This window comes from Danio rerio, chromosome 18 (genome assembly GCF_049306965.1).
Source record: "Danio rerio strain Tuebingen ecotype United States chromosome 18, GRCz12tu, whole genome shotgun sequence".
Lineage (NCBI taxonomy): Eukaryota > Metazoa > Chordata > Actinopteri > Cypriniformes > Danionidae > Danio > Danio rerio.
The window spans coordinates 37534753-37562623 of record NC_133193.1 but is presented as its reverse complement, the minus strand read 5'-3'; the positions used below and the strand labels follow the sequence as shown (position 1 = coordinate 37562623).

Below are 27871 nucleotides of genomic sequence, written 5' to 3'. Positions count from 1 at the left end.
TATAAAATCACAGAAAGTAACTCGGTATGAAGTGTATTTTATAACATCCTTGTTTTCATAGACATCGTTTTAAGTGTTTCAGCACATAAGAGCAAGTAGCCTAAAAAATATATATAACCATATTTGTTGCGCCCAGCAGCTATTCACTAATAAAGCTCTACATTTAACATTTCATTTTTAATTTTACCACGACATATAAAAACATAAACACTTGTTTGAGGATATAGAAGACATGTTGTATTTGCAGTTTTCCCCGATGCGTTTAAAGCAGCGCTGCGCAGTTTGCATGATTTGTTTAATATCATCGTATCCAAATACTTTATAAATAATATTTTAAACCTCATTTGGTGTTTATTGTTTTTGGAAAATATCTAAAATCTTTTTTTCATATAGGCCTTTGCAAAATGAAAGTTATATATGGCTTAAAACGGTTTAATTTATGTACTGTATATACCTACATTGTTCTAGCTAGCCTGTGTTTGTTTTACTTTGGTTATTTATTTATTGTGATTTTACTATATATATTTGTAATTCTTTAAATTATTTCAATACTACAGATAGGCTATTTTATTGAGATATGACACTTTTGTTTTGAGCTGCCAAAAATTGGACACGTTTGTAAAAGTTTTATATCTTTCTGTCGTATTCATATTTTGCATTATCTCCAAAATAAATTTAAAAAGAAAAAAGCCAGTCGAGGCATCAACAGAGCTGTCAAGCGAGCGCTCTTTCGCCCGACCTAACATACACACAGGTCTCACAATGCGCACGTATCACGCACAAACACGCCTTTTAAGCTCGACAAAGACTCTCAACAACCTTTACTGGCTGCTGTGTCTTTAAAATGATGTAAAGATGGTTATGCGCTATTGAAACATCGAGGAGGACGCAGCAGGAAATGTCAAATTAAATCTTTATATGCAACAGCCTACATTTAAAAGGGAAATATAAGGGTGATCATAAGCAAAAGGACCCCTATCCTATAAGGTTTTATGGAATATCTTAATCTGACCAGCTATATGTTTTCTTTCCCTCATTAATTTATTTGTTTGCCGCATGTACTCGTGTGCGATTGGAATACTAGTGTAATGACGGCATGCCAACTTTAACAGACTCGGGCAAACTCCGCCTGTCCTTTCACTCCACCCGAAGGCCTACCTGGCCCTCTTTGGCCCATGGTATTTGGCAGGCCGAAAAAGGCCGGCCGCTGGCCCCGAGAAAGCCCCCCTGTGGTCCAATCAGGCCCCGGAAGTGACAGTGGAAATGCGACTGGCCTTGGCTAGCCCTGGCTCGCTCGCTTTAGGCGCGATAGTGGAAACGCGGCTAATGATCTGCTCTCGCTCCATCAGATGAAGCAGACTCACAATTTGTTTCCTCTTCTTTTCGTGCTTTTGCTCTCCAGAAATCCTCCTGTTAAATTGGTTATCCCAAGAATGTTGAATTTGTCATTGACATTTAGTCATTTTAGAATGTTAAGTTCTATTTCTAAGTTCTAATTAGTTATTTTGGTGAAAGTGACTGAAAAGTAATATAAGAGTCATGTAACATATTACAATTCTGAGACAGTAATATTGTATGGTAAGAAATTACTTTTAAATAACAGTAACAAGTAATCTGTAATGTAATACAGTTTGGAAGTAACTTGCACAACACTGGTAATCATTAGCCATGTTGATGCTCATTTGGAAATATATCATTAAAAATGCTTAATGGAAAACCAAGATGCGCATACATTTTGGACAGCATTGATGAACAAACCAGCAGACTGGCCACATGGAACACCATCTGAAATATTGTTTTGATCAAATTCCTTAAGCAAAGTCCATCATCAAACTGGATTGCTGTTATTAGGGTTGTGCTGATAGACGATATTGTGTATGGATGATATAGGCAAAGTTGGGATCTATGACGATTTCAAAGACGATATTTTAACTTTTTTACATTAATGTAGATCTATTACATGTTTTAATTAAACTTGAATAAAACGAAAAGTATTATTATTTTAAAGCATTATCATTGAAAAAAAACCCCAGCTTAAATGTTAAATGAGACCTATGTGTTTTCTCTATTAACTGGCCCTTGCCTTCCCCCAAACCTCGGCTGTTCCACCCCCAGGAGACAAAACGATAGTGGCTACATGCCAATGATAATTCTACAATGGCTGTCAGGCAGACAAAAAACACCTGGCTTTTGTGTGGGTTTCAGAGCTGTTTGTAAAGTAAACTGATGACACTATATTTGCTTAAAGTCCTGGACATCTGTCAGGCCCTATCCCACTCTGTCAGTCAACCTTAATCACTCGGATCATTCATATTGCAAATGACTTGACACAATGGCAAACATGTAATTCAGACTGAAAATAAAGAGTGTTGGAGAAGGGGTTGGATGGCGTGCTGTCAGGCAAATCAGTAGAGACTTCGAGGGACCTGTTGTTTCCTAAAGTGGCTGGCTCCATGGTGGGAAGGATGTTCCCTCGCTGCCTTTCTCTTTCTGGTACTCTGGGATTCATTAAGCATGGAGCTTAGGAACCCAGAGTCCTCTAGAGAGGAACGGCAAGAGAGTGAAAGGTGTCTGTTAAGACAGCCAGAGAACGAGAGAGAGGTTTTTAATTCAGAGAATAGGCTTAAAGAGTAATAAAAAGGGAACACCGGGGTTGGTCAATATGAGTGAACCGTTCTGTAATCCCTCTCATGAAATGTAAGCATTTTAGTAGTGTTTGGCTTAGTCCCTTTCACTTCCCTGATGAAAAGACCAGCTTAGCCCAGCACTGACTTTTTTTTCTCTGAATGTCATGTGCTTCAATGCTATGTTGTTGATTCTAGATCAGGGGTGTCCAAACTCAGTCCTGGAGGGCCAGTGTCCAGTTAGCTTTAGCTCCAACTTGCTTCAACACACCAGCCAGTAAGTTTCTAGTAAGTATATAATAAGAGATTGATTAGCTTGTTCAGATGTGTTTGATTAAGGTTTGCAGCTAAACTCTCCAGGACACTGGCCCTACAGGACTGAGTTTGGTCACCCCTGCTCAAGATAAAACTAGATGAAAGAACAGTCAATAGGTATTATTAAATAGGTCAAAAGTTAATAGAATCAGAGATTAAACTTTATAAAATGCTCAAATTAGGGGTCCAAACTTGGTCGTGGAGGGCTAGTGCCCTGCTTGGTTTAGTTTCAACTTGCTCCAACACATCTGCCAAGAAGTTTCTAGTATATCTAGTAAGAGCTTGATTAGCTGGTTCAGGTGTATTTGATTAAAGTTGGAGCTAAACTCTCCAGGACACCGGCCCTCCAGGACTGAGATTGGTCACCCCTGCTCAAGATACATCTAGATGGAAAAACAGTCAATTGTTAAACAGCCACTAGGTAATATTAAAAAGGTCAGATGTGAATAGAATAAGAGATTCAGGGTGCTTTCACACTTAGACTTTTGTTTTGGAACACGTCTCATTTGCCCAGTTAGCGCAGTTCATTTGGCATATGTGAATCCAGCAATGTCGCTCGGATCCACGCCAAAACAATCGCTCCGAGATTGCCTAAATGAGGTGGTCTCAGTTCGATTGAAACAAACTCTGGAGAAAGCGATACGAGCCCGGCTATATCAAAGTGTTTTATGGATATGTAATAAGCATATGGCTATATGAAGACAGAATTAGGAGTAGGGCGGGAGCTCATCGTCATGACTTAAATAAAGACGCATGACAGCTGAGCGGGACTCGGCAAATTAAACCATGAAACTCTGACCAAAGTGAGGACAGTTTACTTACACATGACTTGTGTACATCTTCCATTTATAAACTTTGCCGTGTGAAAGCGAACTGCACCAAGAACAAAGAGCAACAATGTAATCATTTTAATCCTTGTTTCAGGACATCGATTCACAGGTGTGAAAGCACCCTAAATTTTATTAACTGTTCAAATCATATGGTCGACTTACTAAACTTTACCTGCAAGCAATGCAAGTCATGTCAACAAACAGCAACTTCACACCAGTCAGATTCTTTTTAAAATGTTTTTATTTACTTGTTACATTGACTAACATAAATAAACAATTTATTTATGAACAAAAGGCACACATGTCAAATATAAACAAGGAGAAGGTATTTACAACTTCAACAAATAGCAATTATGGAACGTGAATGGCAGCAATGGAAACAATGAGTCTATTAGGTGGGAAAAAAAAAAAAGTTTGAAGCTGTAACAACAGCCTCGAGTCCGAGTGGCAAGTAATCGACAGGCCTTTTATTAATGCAGGTTCCAGTCCGTAATCAGCCATGGAAGCCACAGCAGTGACACTCATCCACACACATGATTCACACACTAAAAAACGCCACCCATACATGCGAACACATACACACAATCCCCATTTTTATAAATGAGGGTATGAGAAGACGGGCACTGAAAGGTCACACAGAAACCCTCGCGCACGACTGAGGGTGGGAACCGTTTCAAAACGTATCCCGTATGGTCCATGAGTTCCATTCAGAGTGCCGGCGCACAGCCACTCCCGTCTCTTTTCGTACTGGCCGAATATGCGCACAGGCCTTGGTGCAAGTCTCCAGAGGTGCAGCACTATTCAGATAGCCACTGTACTGCCTACCTCTTCATACTGAACGATGAAGTACGGATAACTCTGATCATCATTAAAGATGACAAAGATCTGCGGGTCCATCCAGTTGTCCACGCAGGAGTCAAACAGGTCGCTTGAGGCGTCTCTTGGATTCAGGGGAGGTGGTCGACGCATGGAAGGGTTGCCCACTGTGAACTTGCCTGTCAAGACTTTGGCCAGGAACATGTAGTGCACACCATTAGGCGAGCGCTTGGAGAAGTTGTGGGAATACACAGCCTTGCGTGCAAAGTAGCTGCCTTGGCCGAACATGGTGGCGTGCTTGCCGCACACACGGGGGTCGAAGTTGTGCTTGCAGATGCCCTCCACTACATCCTGTGACGTGCCGTGGAACAGGTGACGCTCGTTCAGCATGCGGTCCATATCTGTCATGCGCCGTGACATGTACTCCTTCTTCCTATAAAGAGAAGGAGAAACAGACGTTTCAATTACACATCCTTATCAAAAGGCAAACAAATTAAAGCAGTGAGAACCAAGTTTGTGTAAACAACCAGGATTCAAACCAGTTGGCCAGTAACTTTAAGAACTGAAGCATAAATCATCATTTTCATTCAATTCTAAAAACAATCATTTGATGCTAGTAGATGAAGGATTCAAATTAAAAACATACAAAGCAAATAAACTAAAGTAAACAACTGTCAAAACCATACAAAGATTAAAACGTAGCATCATAAGCTTCTACTTCACTACACTTCATGCAAATTATCATGCTAAATACAAGACAAAATTTCAGGAAAACATCTTTCTCTTTATCGTGGACTTGAGAATTGGACAATGAGCCCTATTTGTGAACAAGCTGATTAACCTGATTGACCTGTTTAATTGTTTCACAAACCACCAATCACACTACATCTGTTTTCAAGTCAATCACTCCCTAAATTCAAACAGGCCCAATCCAAATTCTTTTTTTTTACCCTACCCCTTCCCTTTGGCCCTTGAAACAGAGTGTGCAGAGGAAGAGATTCAAGTTTTCCCTCTAAGAAATAGGACAGCACTGCAACACCTGCACATTTAATCATATGTCATCGCAAGCTCGTACTTCATATGAGATCGACGATGGCGACTACTGTAGTTATTCCAGTTGTGTTTTTTTTTTTTTTGGTAATTATCTTTAGGAAATGACTTAAGGCAATGATATCATCTTATCATAACTATATAATGTGGCAATACGATCGTAACAGTACTGTGCATTCATCTCGACACATGAAAACAACATCAAGATTATACCAGGCACTGTAAAAAGCTAATTCCCAACCATTAGACTTTTCTGACAGGGTATTTGAGTGTCTATTAATGCTTCTGCAGCAGCAGATACCATAACCCCACTTGTTAGCAATTTCCTGTTTTCTTTTTTTTATTGTGGGCGTAGTTTAGTTGTGCAATTCTGATTGGGCAGAACAAAAGTGTGCTCACTCAATTGATTAGTTATAAAGAGTTATAAATGAGATCACACGATTTTGGCATGATTTCCTTGACATAGGGTGTTGTGGGGAGTCATAAATGACAAATGAACATTGTAACACAAGTTTCAATCGTTTCTTCTCGTGTAATGTGGCATAGTTCATGACAACCAATACCATGTTTGCGATGCCTCGCAGAAAGTCTAGCATGTTTAATTTTTTGAAGCATGGCGGACTGGCTTTGAAGCACTTCACTTTTGATGTTATTTGTTATTATTGTTTGCATATATACATATATTTTATGTTGCAGCCTCTTGCAATTAACTAACTGCAACGTTTAAAATTGCGATTCGATTTTGATTAATTGCACAGCCCTAGATTGGGCCTTATTCCGGTCAATTTAAAAGCCAACACATCATAAAAACTAAAATCAGGGTTCATAGACGTTTTACTACAAAAACAAAGTTTCTGTTGTGTTGGAGCAGTCCTTGTAGAAAACCCAAGGCAACAAGCCAAGCTTCGGAGCCCTCAGTCTGTCATCTGGTCAAAATGGAAACAGAGGAGTGAGAGGGTAGAGAAAGGGTGAGTGAACAGATGAGCGACGAGGACCTGAGTGAACCCAGTCAGCAAGAAGGCTCCATTAGCCCGAGTCTGTGCCTCTATTGTCGTGTGCAAAGAGGGCATGAGGTCAACCTAGCGGAGAGAACCTCTGATAAGAAGGGCACTCAGTGTGACGCTGCCTGCCCCTAAATGACCTCAAATGACCCTATTATCAGTGACCAGGCCTAGATTGCCACAGTCATCCACTGACACGCTCATCTTGCCTGTGACTCCAAATGCGTCATCTAAGTCATCACTCGTGTTGTTTCAGCTTCTCCTTTCATCTCCTTTAAGCTTTTTAACTCAAGTCACTCTGCCATCAATCTGTTTTGTTCTTGCATTTACTGATGCAAACAAATCCTCTTTCATGCTTACCCAGTGACATTCTCTCTCTCTCTCTCTCTTGCTCATTGGCCAACACCCTGGAACACTCAGAGCTATTGTACAAAAGATCTTCACCTGCACATGAATATAAACACACCAACCTTTATTCCTTCAGCTCTTAGCTTTCCCAGGCTACTATAATCAGGAAAAACTTACAGCTGGACATGTCAAACTCTGAGAGGTTTATTGCACCACATTTCTGAATTATTAAATTAAGGCATGTTGTACCACGTACATGAGATACACATACCTGTATATTCAGTTACAAGATATACAAGTGTTCCCCTTCGGGGGGAACTTCAGCACTATAAGTGGATTTGATTGTAAAATCCACGCATTGGGAGGTTCGGTTCAGAAGCTACTCGTCTGAAAGAGTATTGAACGGGCCAATTAAGAATGAATTGGCAGCGCAAGCCTGCGCAGGTGAGCGGCATAAGCAATCAACTGAGTATATAAGCTCACCTGGCGCAGCAGACGCTATCCTTTTCGCTTCAGAGACTTTCTGATCGAGTCGATGAGGGTTCCTCCTGCTGTGACCAGCGATTCTGAGCGAACGAGAGCATTCTCCCGGTCCAGAGTGTGTACACGCAGTGGCAGACGGTCGAGCTGGGTTTCTCCCTTGCCTGGCGTTCTTTGGGTCCGGTCCTCCAGAGCGGTGCGTATAAAGTTGCAAACTTCACAGAAAGAGCAACACAGTCGTGCAGCACGTCCTTATCAGGACGGCGCTCCGACTGTGCGTTTCTGGATGCGGTGGTTTCCTGTCCTCGGATGATGGGCGCGGGCACTGTGTTACATGTCTGGGGGTCCAGCATGTTAATGCGCTGCTCGCGGGCAGTTCATGTCGTCATCGCGATGCCATGACTGTTGCGCAAGATCGCGGTTAGCCTTTGCAAAAAGGCGAACCACCCCAGTTGTCCCCTGCTCTGCAGCGGGCACTCGGGCAGATCTGAGGGTTTCAGCGAGAGATAATCCGTCGCCCACGGGCCCGCGGACCTCCCGCTCCTCTAAGCGCTCCATCCAAGCTTCGGGCGGAGGAAGCGATCCGTCTAACAGATGGTAGCCCTTACGCCCGATGACACCGGAGACCAGATGTCCACCGCGGCATCGGAGGGTGGGCTTTCATTGTCCGATGATGATCCAGACCCGCTCGCCCCCTTCGGGCTGGTGAGCGCTGTCACTACGGATCCTGAAACGGACATGTTAGCCGTGCTTTCCCGGGCTGCTTCGGCCGTGGGTTGGAGATGGTTTATCCCCCAGCTCCGCGGCCGGACCGACTAGAGGGGCGTTCCCTTCTTCCCGGAGGTGCACAGTAGGCTCACGCGGTCTTGTAAAGCACTTTTTTCTGCTCGTGCTGCGTGTTCCTCCACCCTAACCACTCTTGACGGTGAAACAGCCAGGGGGTATGTGGCGATTCCTCAGGTTGAGTGCGCGATGGCGGTAAATCCGCGCGGCGCCTCTTCTTGGCGGGGTCCGCCTCGTCTCCCATCCAAAGCCTGTAAGTTATCTACCTCCCTCGGAGCTAGAGCTTACATAGCTGCGGGCCAGGCTGCTTCCGCCTTGCATGCGATAGCCACCTACCAGCGCTACCAAGCGCAGGCGCTGGCCGAGCTGCACGAGGGTGGGTCCAACCCAGGCTTACGAGCTTCGCACCGCCGCCGACTTAGCTCTTCGGACTACTGAGTCCGCTGCGTGTGCGTTGGGGAGGACGATGTCCACATTAGTGGTCCAGGAGCGCCACCCCTGGCTGATATGCGCAAAGTCGACAAAGTCCGCTTTCTTGACTTCCCCATATCCCCAGCCAGGTTCGGCGACACTGTCTGTGAATTCACCCAGGAATTCAAGGCGGTGAGAGAGCAGTTGGTGGGTGATGTCTTATCGGCGGTCCGTAGCCCGCTCCGCCCGCCGTGCCATTCATACCTGCTCCTCGCCGAAGGCGCCCGCCTAAGAGAGCTGCTCCGCCCCCGCACACGCCTAAGGCGAAGCGAGCGCGTCGGGCACCTCGGAAGCAGGCAGCCCCCCTGCCCAGAACGCCGCTAAGTCCGGCAACGGACCGCGAAGCGCCCCTGGGACAGGCCATCTGGAGAAGAGGGAACTTGCTCTTTCCCCGCTGGAGGGCGGGGCCCCATTTCCAACGGCACTTTTTACTGCCATGAAAACATTATGAAAGGGCACTTTTCACTTCCCCAGATGTGACAGCCCGAAATCTGCCAGTCTGGGACGCTATGCTTTCTAGCTTGCAGATTCGGTGCGTTTCGCCAGTGGCTCACGAGCGCTGGGAGGACGGTCTCCTTTCTCCCACCCCTCGAGCCTCCCCTCCGGAGCTCGGGTTTGGAGTGAGAGCAAATATCTCACCTCCAGCTTTTCCGTGGGACCCGCGAGCTTCCCGGATCAGCACACCCACTCCGCGCTGCCCCACTGCTGGTACGTCAGCGATTGTAGCGATGAGTCCATTAGCGAGAGCTCTGCCTGCCTGGTTAGCGCGGGCCAGCTCTTCGCGGTGGCTCATACGCACAATCAGACTCGGCTATGCGATTCAGTTCGCGAAACGGCCCCCCAAGTCACGGGTGTGTATTCACCAGGGTCAGCCCCCTGTCCGCCCCTGTCTTGCGAGAGGAGATTGCTGTCCTCCTGGCGAAGGATGCAATCGAGCCGCTCCCTCCAGCCGAGATGGAGAGCGGGTTTTACAGCCCACGCTTCATCGTGCCCAAAAAGAGCGGTGGGTCACGGCCAATCCTAGATCTGCGCGTTTTGAACCGCTGCCTGCACAAGCTGCCGTTCAGAATGCTCACGCAGAAGCGCATCCTCCGGTGCGTTCGTCCTCTGGGTTGGTCTGCAGCATTAGACCTGATGGACGCGTATTTCCATGTCTCCACTCTTCCTCGCCACCGACAGTTTCTGCGGTTTGCGTTTGAAGGTCGAGCTTGGCAATACAAAGCTCTCCCCTTCGGGCTCTCTCTGTCTCCGCGGGTCCTCACCAAGCCCGCGGAGGGTGCCTCAGCGCCCCTTCGGCTCGCGGGCATCTGCATACTCAATTTCTTTACGACTGGCTGAATTGCCCTCTCTTTTGATTATGCACAGAGTTGATTATGCACAGAGACAAAGTGCTCTGGCACTTCCACCTGTGGGGGTTTCAGGTCAACCGAGAAAAGAGCAAACTCGCCCCCGTGCAGAGGATCTCTTCTCTCGGGCTGGAGCTGGACTCGGTCACCATGGCAGCGCGCCTCTCCGGAGAGCGCGCTCAGCTGATGCTGTACTGTCTGAGAGAGCTCGACAGTAAAATAGTGGTCCCACTGAAACAATTTCAGAGGCTCCTGGGGCATATGGCATCCGCAGCCGCTTCATGCCGCTCGGATTATTCTATATGAGACCACTTCAGCACTGGCTTCACGATCGAGTCCCCAGACGCGCATGGCACGCGCGCGCACACCGAGTCTCTGTTACTGCGCTGTGTCGCCGCGCCCTCAGCCCTTGGAGCGACCCCTCGTTCCTACAGGCCTGGGTGTCTCTAGAACAGGCGTCCAGTCTTGTTGTCGTTTCAGCAGACGCTTCCAACACGGGCTGGGGGGCTGTGCGTTGCGGGCATGCGGCTGCGGACCTGTGGTAAGGTACCCAGTTGCATTGGCATATCGCCTGGAGCTGTTGGCAGTGTTCCCCGCTCTCCACCGTTTTTTTCCGGTGTTGGAGCGGCAACACGTGCTGGTCAGGACGGACAGTACGGCGGCGGTGGCGTATATCAGCCGTATAGGGGGTATGCGCTCTCGCCGCATGTCTCAGCTCGCCCGCTGTCTGCTCCTCTGGAGTCATCCGCGGCTGAAATCGCTGCACGCCATTCATATTCAGGCAAGCTCAACCGTGCAGCCGATGCGCTCTCACGGCAGCCTTGCGTCCTGGAGAATGGAGACTCCACCCCGAGTCTGTTCAGCTGATATGGGCGCGATTCGGGGAAGCCCAGATCGATCTGTTGCTTCCCCCGAGATCGCTCATTGCCAGTTGTTCTTTCCCTGACCGAGTGCTCTCGGCACGGATGCACTGGCTTACAGCTGGCCTCGGGGCACGCGCAATACGCGTTTCCCCCAGTGAGCCTGCTCGCGCAGTTACTGTGCATGGTCAGGGAGGACGAGGAACAGGTTGCTGGTTGCGCCCCTCTGGCTCAACCGGACCTGGATGTCAGAGCTCTCCCTCGCGATAGCCCTCCCCTGGCAGTCCCTTCGAGAGAGCACCTACTCTCTCAGGGACAGGGCACCACCTGGCACCCTCGCCGATCTTTGAAGAGATTTTTAGACGCGAGGAAGACTTAGGTAACCTCCGATTGCGGTGGCTAATACCGTCACTCGGGCTAGAGCCCCCTCCCCGAGCGCGCCTATGCCCTGACGTGAAGTCTATTCACTGAATGGTGTGTCTCTCGCTGAGAAGACCCCCGTAATTTGCCAGATCAGCGTTGTGCTTTCTTTACGCCGAGAGAAGTTGGAGAGCAGGCTGTCGCCCTCCACACTCAAGGTTACGTGGCTGCCATCTCCGCTCTCATAACGCGGTGGCTGGCAGCACCGTGGGAACGCATAACCTCATCATCCGGTTCCTCAGGGGCGTTAAGCGAATTAATCCACCCCGCCCCCTCTCATGCCCTCTTAGGATCTCGCCCTCGCTACACAAGCCGCGTCAGATCCCTTCGATCCTCGACTCAGTATTTTCTGTCCCTGAAGACAGCTCTGCTGGTCGCGTTGATATCGATTAGAGGGTCGGGGACCCGGAGGCATTTTTCGGTCAGTGACTCGTGCCTGTAATTGGGCTGGCGTCTCTCACGTATGAGACCCCGCCCGCGATATGTGCCCAAGGTTCCTACCACTCCGTTTTAATACGAGGTAGTGAGCCTGCAAGCGCTGCCCTCGGAGGAGGCAGACCCAGCCCTTATTATTGTCCAGTTCGCGTTTTGCGTATTATCCGGACCGCACTCAGAGTTTAGATCATCTGAGCAGCTCTTCGTCTGTTATAGCGGTCGGCAGCAGGGAAGTGCCGTACCGAAATAAGTTCCCACTAGATTGTGGATGCCTTTCTTTCACTATCAGAGCCGAGATGAGCCGCGTCCCCCGAGAGCGCGTGCGCACTCCACTCGGAGCTTCGCATCCTCTCGAGCGCGCGCACGCGGCGCCCCTCTAACAGACATCTGTAGAGCTGCGGGCTGGGTGACACCCAACACATTTGCAAGGTTTTACAATCTGCGAGTGGAGCCGGTTTCCTCAAGGGTATTAGGTAACCCTTGGTGATTGAGGAAACAATTCGGTAGGGTGTTGAAACACGCTTGCTGCGCCATTTTCCCTAACACGGAGATACGTGCGCCTTTTTATCTGTCAGTAAAGTTCCCCGTCAGGTGAGCCCTGCAGATTCCTCCGTGGCCCCCAGCACTGACTCAGCGGAGGAGTCACTTGCTGGCCCACTACGTTGTAGGTCTGCCCGCTGGTCAGCCCGCGTTTTGGGTAAAGGTGCCTGCTATGCGTGGTCCCCACTAGGCGATCCCATATGCTTATTCAGCCACGGTTAAGTCCCCCCCCCCTGGGCGGACCCGTGTCTTCCCTCCCCGCTAACCACTCTTTTGCTATGCGTACTCCCCCTTTTTAGGGCTAGTCCATATGTAAATTCTGCCATCTATCCCCCCTTGGGTAATGGATGGCCTCCGCAGCGTCCTCCCTATCGGGATTGCACGCTTCCCAACGTACTGTCGTATTTTCCTAGAATTATCTAGATGCTCACGACTTCCCAAAAAATATATATAAATCCGTAAAACTTCTGTTGAAGTAGGATAAATTAGGGCCAGGGACACGTTGGAGGACCGCGCCCCCCATGATGTGGGTGCGTCACGCTTGCTTGACTATCTCCTCATCGGGGGTGTTGGTAAGGTGCAGTCATTATGGCGCTTTCAATGGGCTCCCAATGCGTGGATTTTACAATCAAATCCACTTATAGTGCTGAAGTTCCCCCCGAAGGGGAACGTTCGAGGTTACTAAAGTAACCCTTCGTTCCCCGAGGAGGGGAACGGAAGCACTATACTCCGTCGCCATAATGACTGTCCCTTAGCTGTTGAAAGTCTCTTCAGCTTAAAAAGGATAGCGTCTGCTGCGCCAGGTGAGCTTATATACTCAGTTGATTGCTTATGCCGCTCACCTGCGCAGGCTTGCGCTGCCAATTCATTCTTAATTGGCCCGTTCAATACTCTTTCAGACGAGTAGCTTCTGAACCGAACCTCCCAATGCGTGGATTTTACAATCAAATCCACTTATAGTGCTTCCGTTCCCCTCCTCGGGGAACGAAGGGTTACTTTAGTAACCTCGAACGTTACTTTTACTTCCCCTTTGAAATGACAAAACTAAATATACAAATGTTTCATATATTCATCAGTCTGTTTTTGCCACTGTGATCTGCTCTTGGCTTAAATAAAATTGCAATTTTTTTTTCAAAGTTTTACAGAATTATAGTGCAAATTAAATTTTATTGTAGTCCATTGGGGTGTTGTTTTCATAAAATAAATAAATAAATAAATGTCAGTAGTCGATATCACTTTCCAGAAATGCTTATCTGTACAGTGGACCCTCGATATCACACGGTTCATGTTTCGTCCTGACTGGTTGAGACCATTGTCGATCAATGTCCTCTGTGGCCTGTCTTCTGTACAGAACAGAATGCATTTAGCTTGCCAAATTTACATAAATCTTTGATTGCTAGCAGTATGACTCTGAAGTGCTGTACTGTATGTTTGCAAGTTTTCGCCCCCACAAGGTCTGGACATGCTAAAGGAAGGTAGAAGTTACGCATTTGTAGGGCGTCATTACAGAATAAATAAATGAAGATCAAATGGTTTTGATCTTTTGTTTCATTCTATAATACTAGACTTATTTATTTTTTTTACAAAGGTTTGAACTTGCTTAATGCTTGAGAATGCTTAAACAAGAGAGAAAAGTGTAAAAATGGTAATGTCTGTCTGACGAAAGTGTATAAAATGTGTAGTGAGGGGGTTTACAGCCTTAAAACATCAATAATAATTGTAAAAAATAAAGCGGATTACTTCGTGGATTTCGTCTATTGCGCACTATTTGTAGAACGTAACTTTTTAGATTAACGTGGGACCACTGTATTCACATATTTGAACAAACAGTGGTAACATTTTACAATAAGTTCCGTTAGTAAATGTAGCATGAGCAAACAACAAACAACACACATATTACAGTACTTCTTTATCTTTGATATATGTTAGTTATTGAAAATAAAAGCTATATATTGATGGTTTTTGTTAACTCACTGTGTATTAATGTTAACAAGATTAACTCTGGATCTAAATAATGCAATAGTAAAAGTTGAACTATGATTAATAAATGCTGAACAAGTATCATTCTTATGTCATGGTAGTAGGGTTGTAACGGTATGAATTTTTCACGGTATGATAATCGTCTAAAACAATACCACGGTTTGACGGTTTCGCGGTATACGGTATGTTACAAATGTTACAAAATAATAGAACAGTGAAGCAAATTTGACTTTTTCCAAATAATATATTTTTAGTTACTATAAACAACACCACTTACAATGAACAAATAAAAATAAGAAAATAATAAATAATGTGTCAAAGTCCAAATAAAGTCCAAATAAACATGGTGCAAATCCTCAGTAAAAAATAGATATAAATATTTACTATACTATAAATAGTTACATAACGAAACTAGATTCAATATGGAACATCCTCAGGTTTTATGTGCCAGCATGAATATGGTTGTCTGTGGATATGGATTTGGATATGGTTGTCTGCAATGCAGACAAACAGCTGCGCCTTCATTTGCGTCTTTTGAAAACAGCAAGAGCAGCAGTTCGTCTTTGCTGTGTCACTGTTTTGTCATGTTTCTGTGCTGCTGTGCATGCAAAAGTACTTAGTATGAGAATTATTTCATGAAAAACTTTTTTTTTGCGTTTTATTTAGCCGCGCATAAATGTATGCCTATCTCTCATTCCGTGTTGTTCAAAAAGCTCAGTGTTGTATGCTTATTGGTTGTGATATAGCGAGTTTGAACCAATCTGGGCATGGAGGAGGGACAATGCATCAATGTATCATGTCTGGTTTGTCCGGAGACACAGTGACGAGCGTTTCTTTGTCAAATCAGCATTGTCAAATGTTGATGACGTAACCGCACTGATTCCGGAGCCTCTGAAAGTCCGCGAATGTTATGTGATACAGCACTGGAAAGCTGAGATTCTCTTCTTTATGCCAATCTTTGAATTGTATGAATCGGATCAGCGGATCAAAAGTTATTAAACATTTAAGAGTAATACTTATTTTTAGCCGCGGGCGGCTGTCTCGGTCTTTAAGGGTTAAAACCGTTGATATGCAATTGTTCATGGTATGATAATCGTGCACGTTCAAATCGTGGTAAACCGTCATACCGGTATATTGTTACAACCCTACATGGTAGTAAATACATTAACATTAATAGTTAATGAAAGTGAACTGAAAAAAAAAAAAAAAAACTTTCTACATTACAATATGTGACCCTGGATCACAAAAACAGCCAAAAATTTAACATTTTGGAGATGTATACATAATATTTATGCGGAATTAATAATATTTCCATTGATGTTTGCTTGGTTGGGACAGGGTAATATTTATCTGAGTTCCAATATTTATCTATATTCCAAAAAAACACTGAGAAAAATTGCCTTAAACGTTCAAACTTTAAAAACCAAAATCAAATTACTAATCAAAAATTTTGTTTTTCTATATTTAACAGTATGAAATTTACAACATAAAGTCATGAAACATGATATTTAATTAATATTCTAAAGATTTTTTGGCATAAAAGAAAAATCGATGTTTTATCTTAGAGCTGCACAATTTATTGTTTTAGCTTCGATATCCCAATGTGATCATTCGCAATAGTCTCATCGTGAGTAAACGCAATGTTGACTGAATTATATCTATTTGCAAGTGTTATTTGAGGCCTGTCACTGTGTGAGGATTTTTAATACATTCAGGCATAAGACATTGTACCATTTATAACTTTAATAAATTAATAACAACTATTTTTATTGTGTTGTTTAATCAAACAAAGACAATTATTTTACATTTGATTAATCAATTACTAAAAACCTTAATACAAATCAAATTTGTTTGAATCATGTATATCGCAAAATAAAAAATATTCCAATGTTAGATTTTTCCAATATAGTGCAGCTCTATTTTTATTTATTTATTTTTTTGTAGAAACTTGTCTACTGTTCATTCAGAGACCGCAATCACTCCAACTGTGCATTGCTAGACACATGGAAATATGCAAGGCTGGCTTAGTTAATCAGTCGCATGCTTAAGATAGCATTGAAGAGACATGCACGCACAAACATACCTCATGAGTCAGCAGCAACCCTTTCTTCCTGACTCAACCCTTTTCTGTGACCTATCATACCCAGCCGAGTGGGACGAAACCTTATTTCCATGACAGTGTCTTATTAAAATATTACAAGGCCTCAGCACTAGCACCCTGTCCTCTCTCACTCACTTCCTCTTTGTGTTCCACATTTCACACGCTAAGAAGTTCACCTCACAAACCTACCACAAAAAACACCTGTTTCCGACCAACCAAAAACTTAAGTTAGTAAGAACTGTTAGCGTGGTTGACACCTAGCAACATTAGCACAAACATCAAAGCCTCAGAGTTGAGCAAGGGAGCAGCTAAATATTCACTTTTAAGACAATTATGACACAAAGATCTGTCCAGATAACCTTTTATTGTCTGTCTTCAACCAGTTCATTATGTCAGTGTTTACCAAACACTGCTTTGGCCCCATTAAAATAGTCTAAACAACTGTTAACAGCACAAAGGATCTAGACGTTGTTTGAGAATCTACCAACACACCTTTTGTACTTTTCCCAGAGGAAGGGGTTTTGGACGCGGAGGATCTTCAGGATGCGAAACTTAGTTTCAGATACGGTCTTATGGAAGAGACTGTAGACGGTCCGGTAGCTGCGGTCGTCCCGGGAGACGGGCACCCGCATGAAGTCCTGACAGTTGTTCATGGGTAACCAAGTCTCAGGATACATTTTGGAGGGAGTGCTTGATGTAGGAGAGAGAGGCTGGTTTCCAGAAGTTTCCAGGGAGGAGAGAAATGCTGACGAAAGGCCACCGAGAGTCCTAAAAACATAGAATAAAACATTGACATTAAGAGATTACAAGATGAAACGTATAGAAATTGATTAAGAAAAACAACAAAAACATTAATGCTCATTATGGGAGACAGATATTTTGTGAAAGCTTGCTCTTTTCTACCAAGACATGGGTACTTAAGTTTAGCTACTGCCAAAGAGTGAAATATTATCCGACAAGTGATATACTGTGAGAAAGATCAGTTTTATCTATTTATGAAAGCTTGGAGGCCATGGTTAAATGGAGGTCAGGGTTCAATTCTGCTTACTTTATTTTAGCAGGTAAACCTTATACCTCAACTCAGTGTGACTCCTTATAAGTTATCCTTTAAATCAACACTCTACTTTTTTTGGAAATAGGCACATTTAAAAGTCCCCTTATGTTAAACAACCTAATCATAATAAACAAATCACACTTAACTGCTTCATGGGTCACATGCAATACCACACAGAAGCTTCATTACTTCTCAGAGTAAAAAAAGTTTAAATATGTTATATTGTGACAAAGTTTTTACCTTAAGGAACTCTACGCTTTTTTGGAAATAGGCTCATTTTATGACTTAAGTTTTACCATTTTTTTAATCCATTTAGCCAATTTCTGGGTCTGGCGGGAATATTTTTTAACCTTAAGTTAGAATAAACCATTGAATAAGATTAGACCATTAGAATCTCACTAAATTAAGAATTTTAAAGCTTGAGTTTTTTGTACTTACATCGGCACTAAAACAGGTGGAAGATTAAATGTTGCTATTTTCTAGGTTGACATGACTAGAAACTATACTCTCATTCTGGCGTGATTATCAATAAACTTTATAGCCTTGCCATTAGGGCTGCGCGATTAATCGAAATCGAATCGCGATTTGAAATGTTGCGATTAGCTAATTGCAAGAGGCTGCGATATGAAATATATTTATTTAATTTAATTTCCCCCGCCCAGAGCAAATGCGTGACTGCAGTCTGTGTGTGATAGTCTTGCTATAAAGTCAACTGAATATATTGAAAGTGACACTCAATCTAGTAGCAAGCAACAGAAAAGTCCAATTTCAGAGTTTTTTCAGCCATGTTAGTTTGCCTAGTGTTCTATATGTTAATAATTATTATATAATTTTTTGTTTTTATAATAAGATACACTCTTTCTAATTTGAGTTCAACTTGTTAAAAGAAAGGTAAGGTCATTTTATTTGTGCTTTATTTGTGTTTCGAACATTAAAAAAATAAATTTGAATAAATGTTTAAGTTGATACTTTTCAGTTTCTTTTTTTACTAACACTCATTGCATTTTAGCAACAATAAGTTACGATACAGATTACTGACCTAAAGCTTGACTACAAAATTAAATCGCAAATCAAATCGAAATCGCAATATCTGTCAAAAATATCCCAATTAGATATTTTCCCAAATCCCACAGTCCTACTTACCATGGCTGTGTTAGGTACAGTGATACCAAGCTAAAGACTGTTTTCAAGCACTATGTAATTTCATTGCACCTGCTACAGCCACCAAAGCTTCTGCCAGACCCAGTGATCAGTTGAATGGATCAAAATTATTGGTAAGACTAAACTGTTTAACTCTGGGGACTTAAAAAAAGAAAGAAAACTAAGTGCTCCTTTAAATTTCCTCATGGGCAACTGTCCTCGCTAGACTGGACTGTCCATGGTCAGCAGCAGCAATTCACTTACTATAAATATTTTGAGAGGCACTGTGGAATAGTGAATGAAAAGAAATGAGGACAATCATTTGGAGAGTTAAGCAAACACTTTTGGAAAAGCGAATGTTAAGGTTCTGTTTTTTAAGAGTGTCTGTGTGTGAATGAGCAGGCGATTTATGTTGCTTGCTGAGCATTAACTCAGCTGGTGCAAGCAGCGGTTGAGCCAAATTGTCAATCGCACTAATGAGTTCCACCCCTATGCTCAGGACAATGTGTTCCTGACGCTGCAGGACTCTTTAGATGGGTGGACCAGTTTTGCATTGGCCTGTACCTGACAACAGGAGAAGATTGATGGGAATAAGATAGCAATGAGATGTAAACATCAGGCGCCAAAAAAATTACTTGCGAGTTCAATTTATTTTCATGACACAGTCTTTCTTGGTAAATATGATTTCATTTACTCGAGTCTATGATTACATATTTAATGCGTTAATTATTGTTATTATTGTAAATAAATAAACAAATGATGTTAAATATTTTGGTCTTAAAAACAATGCCTCATGTTTTATTTAAAAAATACTCTAAATAATATTATTATGATTATCATTTCAATTAAAAATAAATGTAATCTATTTGCATTTTAGCAGCAGGTCTCAAGTGCTTATGATTATACGTAAAAAAAATATTTTATATATATATATATATATATATATATATATATATATATATATATATATATATATATATATATATATACATACACACACACACACACACACACACACACACAGATTCTGTGCTTAAGAAAGCAAGATGTTTTGTGGATTTTGATGAATTGAAATTTTAAACGTATATAATTTTACTAAAAAAAAAAAAATCCTTTCTAAATTTCAAACTTTAAAACTGTAGTGTATATCTGAATAAATATTGATGATTGTTTTTTACCATGTAAAAAAATTTTGTACCAACAAGCAAATATATATATAAATGCACATACATTATTTGAGGACAATGTAGAACATAATTTCATTATTTAGCTAAAAAAAGAGTTTAATTTCCTCTAATGGTTTCCTTAACTGAAGAAAAAAGTCCACATGCAACAATTTGTTTTTAGAGCATATTTATATTGTGATATTACTCAATATTGTCAAAGAAAACCACCAAAATAATATCTAAAATACATCTTGCCCAGGCCTGTTTCAGATCCATTAATGCTGTAGGTGGAGGCTACAGGTGTGCACAATGAGTCTATTGAGAAAAGCAATTGAAAATAAGGCTGAAAAGATTTAAAACTTCTGTTTGCCCTAATTTACCTGTAACTTTAAGTAAACATACAAAAAAACATCTGTATGCCTCTGACCCTACACTGGCCTGAGTGACTAAGTAGATATAAGAGATGAAAGACAGAAGAGGAAACTGTCGCCAGAAAAAAAATTAGGAGCTATCCAGAAATCTGACGTCCATATGATCACACCAGATCCTCTCAGAAAGAACCAAGCTGGTCTGGAAGTCATTGGACCCCGCTCCAATTCTCCCCTACCTTTCCACATGTTCAAGTTTTTCTTTGTCCATTTAAATAAACGCACATCATATTCCAGCTGACAACAGATGATAGATATAACAGAACTTCCTCTTCTTGTGTTTCAGAAATGTCTACTGGAAGGACAAGCAGTACTTCAAGCAATTAAAATGAGATATACACACTGCAGTGTCCAACATGATCTCGGTGAGCGGTGAACTGCTCGCGAGCTGTCTTGGGATTTCGGCACACATACAGAGAACGTTGGGTCCTGTTCACTAAACGTACATTTTGTGTGAAATGTGCATTCTAACGCTTTCACCAATAAACAATGTTTCATTAAAAACGTTTGCCCTAATATTTATTCTAAATGCACGAATAAACAACTTATACCAAACCTACACAATAATGTACACCCTGGCCCTTATAAAAAGGTATAACTTTTTACACTACATACTGTATAATAAGAAATATTATTTGCAGGGTGATTGAAAAATAACTAGACATAAAAATGTATAATACAGTATAATCAGTGCTCCAGTTATATAAATAGATACAGTTAAAGTCAGAATTATTAGCTACCCTTATTATTATTTTATTTTATTTTTCCCAAATTATGTTTAACAGAGCAAGGAAATGTTCACAGTATGTCTGATAATATTTTTTTCTTCTGGAGAAAGTCTTATTTGTTTTATTTTGGCTAGATTTGAAGAAGTTTTTAATTTTTTAAACACCATTTTAAGGTCAAAATTTTAAGCTATATTTTTTTCTGATAGTCCACAGAACAAACCATCGTTATACAATAACTTGCCTAATTACCCTAACCTGCCTAGTTAACCTAATTAACCTAGTTAAGCCTTTAAATGTCACTTTAAGCTTGATAGAAGTATCTTGAAAAATATCTAGTCAAATATTATCTACTGTCATCATGGCAAAGATAAAATAAATCAGTTATTAGAGAGGAGTTGTTGAAACTATTATGTTTAGAATTGTGTAGACAAAATCTTCTCTCCATTAAACAGAAATGGGGGGGTGAATAATTTAGGGGGCTAATAATCCTGACTTCAACTGTTTATAATCTATTAAAGTTCCAAACAACAATTACCTGATCTATCCTTATGTAAACAGTGTATCTCGTGTCTCACCTTAAGTTTGGAGGAATGGCACACTTGGTACTGCTTGAAGACTAGTGTTGTTAACCAATTTTTAAGGTAAATCACACATATTTTCTGACGCTTAGTATTACCATTTTAAAACTTCATTATCATTAAAACCATGATTTATTCTCGTGAGTTTGAAAATTTATAGAAAATCTATTAGCAATTAGTTAATCAGTATAGGCTTCAATGCAATTATATGTTTATGTAGACAGGTAATAAATATTTATAAATATTTATATATATTGTAAAGTATGTTCTACCCCTTATATTATTGGCAATAACAAGCTGAAGCAAGACTTCACAAAATTAAAATTGCAATATCAGTCATAAAAAATACAATAATATGTTTTCTTTAAGTTGCACAGTCCATTTCAGCTTTTATAAAGCAGCTTTATGCAGTTTTGTTAAAAAAAAAAATAAAATAAAAAAAAACAAGGCAAACAAATCCCCATGACATAGTTTCCAAAGCACAAGTTAAACAATAACTTAAGATAAGAAAATAAGAAAATCAAGTGTACCTATAGAAACTAACGTACATAAAATAATACAAGCATAAGTAAACAAATCCAAAATGCAGGCATCCATGTTTATGTTTTTCACAAACCTGCATAAAGCTGCAAATTGTACTTGATATTTGTTCATTTTCAAATACAAAACTTGGTGGGATGCTGTGTGTGACATTTATTTTTAGAAAATGTTCAGGTCATTTTAGCAAAACCATGATAATACTGAAAACCGTAATCATATCTGTCACTAATGATATGACACTTTTCATATTGTTACATCTTTATTAAAGACATTGCAGCATGTGCTCTAAACAGTCATACTTGTAACATTTATTAGTGAATGGGAGCCATTGCCTCATATGATTTTCATATTATGAGGAAAACAAAATGGTACCAAGTTGGTAATTATGGGATGTTCAATAAGAAATAAGGATTGTCGAACAAGAGATTTAGGACACTGTTTGCAACTGAAGGTAAATATGAAGTTACTTACTGGAGGTAAGGCGTGAGCATGATGGAGGACCTAAACAGCGGCCGTTTTTTAATCTGTCTGCGGAACCCAAATACAGCATTCTGCTGGAAGCCCTCACGAATGTTCAGGATGTACTGATTCTGCAGCGTGATGAAACGGACCTCCTTCAAACCTCGACCACTGGCCTCCTCAATCAGCCGAACCACCGGCTGTGGGATGAAGAAGCAGAGAGGAAATGAGTTACGCAAAGAAAGAGAGAGGGAACAACAGGACATTTAAATGTGCTCCAACTCCCATTCAATTCATCCGGAGCACTGGTCAGAATGTATCCATCATAAGAGATTTTCACAGGAAATAAAAAGCTTTGTTTTCAAAGGAATGCTTATCCAATGTTCTGATGTCAGGCACTTCTGAGTAGAACAGGACGTCTCTGGTTTGTGCAAGCCAGCTCGACTTGAGACCGAACACACAATGCGATCACACGTTTATACACTGAGCCAGCCGCACACACATTCTAACTCTTGAGAACTGAACAAATCTGTTGCTTTTGTGCACAATATGTGCTATTTCAAAATATGGGGAGCTCATAAAATCTGTAACATCAGGTTTATTTTTTAATTTCAAACCAAAATCAAAAACTATTTGAAACTACAATTCACAAGGTTAGATTTAATGTTCAGATTTAATGTGAGAAATTACTTTAAGATATAATTCATTCTTGTAAAAGCTACAGTATTACATAATCCATCCTGAAGTCCTGAAGCACCACTGCAAACTGTATAATAAGGGATTTATTGTATTTGAAAATAACATCAATTAGGACTAACAAAAACTAGAAACAACTATCTAACTAATGCTGTGATGAACTAACATTTGTGCAATAATTGCAAAATTAATGTCTTATAACTATAAAATATTAATAATGACGATGATGTCAATAATACTAACAATGATTATGGTTTGCATCAAACGCAAATGAAGCATTGCAGTAGGAAATATTTATTTTGTACTATTGTTTTTATATGCATGTCAATTTAATAAATACAAAAACAAACGAAAGATTATAATAAACCATTCGATTTAAGGCTGAAAGCTGCAAAGCAGTCATCAGTGAATAAACAGAAAAATTATATACATCTCAAGAAAGAATGGACAAAAGAAAAGAAGAAAAGTCTCACTTTTAAAAGTTCTGGTTTCGGTTTGTGTCCTTTTAAACGCTCAGTCTCATTATGAGCTGATTTTCATTTCTTTTTGTTTGTAGAAAAAAGCGGCCGAGTCAGCCGACCTAATATATGAGGGGGGCAGAGCAGGATTCTCCCAATGCCCAATGGCGTAATACTGTTCTTTGTTATAAGCCACATCAGTTTAAACTTAGGCCCCGTTTACACTAGTGCGTTTTAGTTTGAAAACGCATAAGTTTTGCTATGGTTACGCCATCAGTCCACACTACGCCGGAGTTCTTGAGCGCCGAAAACGGAGCGTTTCGAAAACGCTGGAGAGGCCGTTTTCATTCTAAAACGCTGTTGCTCCGTCTCAGTGTGGATGGGGAAAGACGGAGACATCTGAAAACGGAAGCGGGGCTGCAAACGTTCGCCTATCTGATTGGGGCTTTTCCTCAATATTAAGTAGCCCACACACAGTTCAGTCTCGCATCCTCTTCTTGTTAGTTAAGACTTCGCAAGTTTGATCAAGGCTGCAGTCTCCCCCTTCTCAGTTTGATATGGAAAACATACCGAGGACACGGGTAAATCTTCAAAGGGAACAGTGTACTTTATAACTTCATTCACATCACCTTGGCTACGTTGTTTCACTTTCTCAACAATAAAATGTAAACATGATTTAAGGAACTGCCTATTTTCTTTTTAATATTAGCAACTAAACAGACAGCAGAAATGTTGAGGCGCCGTGCTGCATATATGAGCGTCATCTTCACTGTGTGGATATTTATAACAAAACGGAGCCGATAACAACTGCCTCCTTTCAATTTCAGTGAAAATACGAAACACACCCTCTCTTTTGCTGAATATCAGTTTTAATAATCGATAATTATAAAAGTATAACATACAATAAGTTTATACATTGTAGGAAATAAAGGCAAGCGATCAGTCAATGTACCTGGATTAATCATTAACTTATCTTTGCGCTTAACCAAAACATGTTACCCGTGAACAAGTAACTTAATAGATTTCAATGACCAAAGTCAGGGAATAGGCCTATTTCGTTAGATAAAGACAACAACATGAATGAAATATCACGTTTAGCAAATATAGTGAGATTAGATCCAGCGGGAGATGCTTGATGAGCAGTCCGACAAGCAGAGCACTCATCTGGGTAGAAATGCTGGAGCGCTTGCCCGAGAGTGTGTGTGTGGTCACGTGATGTGCGTTTTCAGCGTTTTGGTGTGGACGGAGAGCTGTTCAGAAACGCTGGGTAAAACGCGAGTGTGGACGCGGATCGTTTTCATTCTACAACGCCGTTTTAAAACTAAAACGCACTAGTGTAAACGGGGCCTTAGTAAAGGCGAGCTTCTTTGGCGATGGTGTTAGATTTGACATTTAGCAAACATTTTGCGCTGAACACGCAGTGAATTTAGCGCACCGAGATTAGGTGTACTTTTCACTCTTCAGTCGTTTGCATTCACCGCGGTAACAAAAGCTCCCTTGAGTGATTGACAGCTGATATGAACTGATATAGCGGCATGGAAGAGCAATTCAGCACGTTTTTAGAAAAAAACAAAAACAGGTCGCACTACAACCATTATATGCAGTCGCACAAATGCTCCCAAATGTATTATGAGGTCGCATAGCTTAAATTTCGGGCGCATATGCAACCAAAACAGTCGCATTTTCGAGCCCTGTATATGTATCAAACTAATGTGTCCTTTCTGAATGAATCCAAAAATAATAATAATAATATGTATTTTTTTTATCTATATATACTCACATACATATGTATACATATACATCCACATGTGTTTCCTTTCCGAATAAATTATATCTCTCTCTATGAAAACAACACTAAAAAACAAACAAATAAATAAATAAATCAAAACAAATAAAAAAGAAAAAAATTCCTGACCATGCACCAAACTGTATGGCAGTGTATAGATATGGTGATCTTTTTGCACATTTAAAAGCAAGAAAAGTCTCTCACCTCGGAATATTCCCTCCAGCCAAAGTTATCTCTACAGTAGTACTTCCACACGGTCAGGCAGTTGGGGGTGGGGCTTGTGTTTGTGGGCGTGGTTGTGCTTGTGGAGCTAGAGGGTGTGGACAGACGCCTGACGAGGTCAAACTCCAGGTCACAAACTCGCATGGCACTGAAGTCCAATGTAAACACTCGACCGCTGTGCGTGAAAAGAAAGTAAACAGATGTAAGCATACGATCCCAAACACAGGCACATGACAGTCACTTACAGAGAATAAAAACAGTTGGTTCAGTTCCCAACAGCTAATAATCTGTTCTTGAGTAATGAAATCAATAAACGTCCCAGCCTTTTGAAGGAAAAATGTCTTGCATCTAATTTAATTTCCACAAAATTCCTCTAGGCTGAAAAACTCTCCCTTGGTCTTTGTTGTCCTCCAATTCTGAAAAACCCAATTAGGAGTGAGACTGTCCTCCAGACGGAGGGGGATGGAACCATGACCCCCTGACTGCCCCCTGCTTTCAGACCCCAGCTTTTTAGGTCACCCACCAGGGGTGGCGGCTCGCTAATAATGGCCACATCGATCACACTTACTCTCCAACACAAAGAGGATTTTGGTCAAAGGTGAAATGTCTGGGCAAAAGTGGTTCAAATAACACCCAGCACACTTATTAGAGACCCCAAACTCTACCAGTGGAACAATAACAGGCCTGTAAAGGCTTTTCAAAATGGTCAAATCAAATAAAACTTTTGTTAAACCCAAATTATTTCAAAGCACCCATCATTGAAAGATTAGTTCAATTCCAGAATAAAAATTCCTGATAATTTGCTTCCCCACTTGTCACCCAAGGTGTTAATTTCTCCATTTCCTCAGTCAAAAAGAAATTGAAGTTTATCAGGAGAACATTCCAGGATTTCTTTTCTGCATATAGTCATTCTCTGGTACTGTTTACACCAACTGCAGTTTTGTTTTTGTTTTAAAAAAGCATTTTAAGATACAAAATCTCCTCATCCAGACAGCCATTTTTATTGGTGTCTGAAAACAATCTCCATCTACATGTGCATGTACATATGACTCCATCCATACATGCAGTTTACCAGTTGTCTAATGATTCCATGAAAGGGGCTTAATGAATCAAGAAATGATATGCAATAGTCCAAAAACCAATAGTTGAAAAGCCAGAGTTTCAGTCTACATTGAAACAGAACATTAGCATTTCCAAATAGGCAAGGGCCGGTATAAGTTTCTGATGGTATGATACTGTTAAAAATCACGGTTTCATGGTATTTTACTGCTCTAAAATATGTTCTTTTTAAATGTCTGGTTAACCAACAACCAACAGTCTTTCCCCCATTGAACACAATATAGAACAGTAAAATAAATAATTGAACTCTGCTATCTTCAACAGTTTTAAAAACACTGATTTCTTTATAAAACATAAAAAACACATTTTAAAAAGTTACATATACCTTTGGGGCAGTATAACAGAATCTTAAGCGGTTTTAAAACCTTGACTTTTCCAAGCCGTTGTAAACCTTTACATCGGTTATCGTCCCATGTCTATTTCTAAATTCCAAACCAAAATGGAGATTTTCAAAACACTCCATTTTCAAAGGTCTAAAATGCTGGAGTAGCATAAATTGTAACAAAACATCTGAATTTGAAGACAAAAAATTAGTAGTGTACAAGGCACCTATTGTGCTCAGTGGTATGAACAACCATTGAAAATACAGTATGTGAAGAACCATTTTGCATGTATTCTAGGGTTGCACAATCTTTAAAAACTGTGCGAAGGTGCAAACATTTAGTCTTTAAAACACTACGAATTAGTGAAGCTCGCAGCGGTTTTTCTGACTCTGATTGGTGAATTGTAATTGCCTTTCTTGTCTGGAATCTAGAAGTGTCAAAATCGTTTCTTCGATGCACCATGATGCAGACATGAACAATTTGGTATTGGTTCTGTAATATCATAACCTGTTATTATGAACTGGCGTCATTTGTGATATGTTACATGGCGGTAGCTTACTATGGCGAGAGAGAAGACCGTGAGTAATTAAAACAACTTAAAAAGCAGATAACTGTGCATAGTTTACTGCTTTTGAGTTTGCTAGACAGCCACACTGACCGTTAGAGCCAATCGTAGCCTTTTCTGTTAAGCACATGATCAATCACGGAATTTAAGAACTCGTACAAAAAGCAAGCGGGATATTATTTACATTTGTGTATTTGCTATAAATGCTC

At 41.2% G+C, this 27871-nt stretch overlaps 1 protein-coding gene across 4 annotated transcripts in view; it reads right to left on the bottom strand.

Moving 5' to 3' along the window:
* Positions 1-3992: 3992 nt before the first annotated feature.
* The window catches only part of tiparp (TCDD-inducible poly(ADP-ribose) polymerase), a 42812-nt gene continuing 18933 nt past the window's right edge, over positions 3993-27871 (bottom strand). For 3 of the 4 annotated variants that reach the window (XM_073929246.1, NM_001045019.3, XM_073929247.1), the window contains 4 exons: positions 25638-25830; positions 22506-22693; positions 16893-17168; positions 3993-5018 (listed from right to left, as the gene is read on the bottom strand). In XM_073929246.1, coding sequence (XP_073785347.1) covers positions 4571-5018; positions 16893-17168; positions 22506-22693; positions 25638-25830 — 1105 coding nt within the window. In that variant the 3' untranslated portion in view covers positions 3993-4570. Of the gene's footprint in view, positions 5019-16892; positions 17328-22454; positions 22694-25637; positions 25831-27871 lie in introns of all 4 variants that reach the window. The other variant, XR_012393722.1, reaches the window with a different exon arrangement.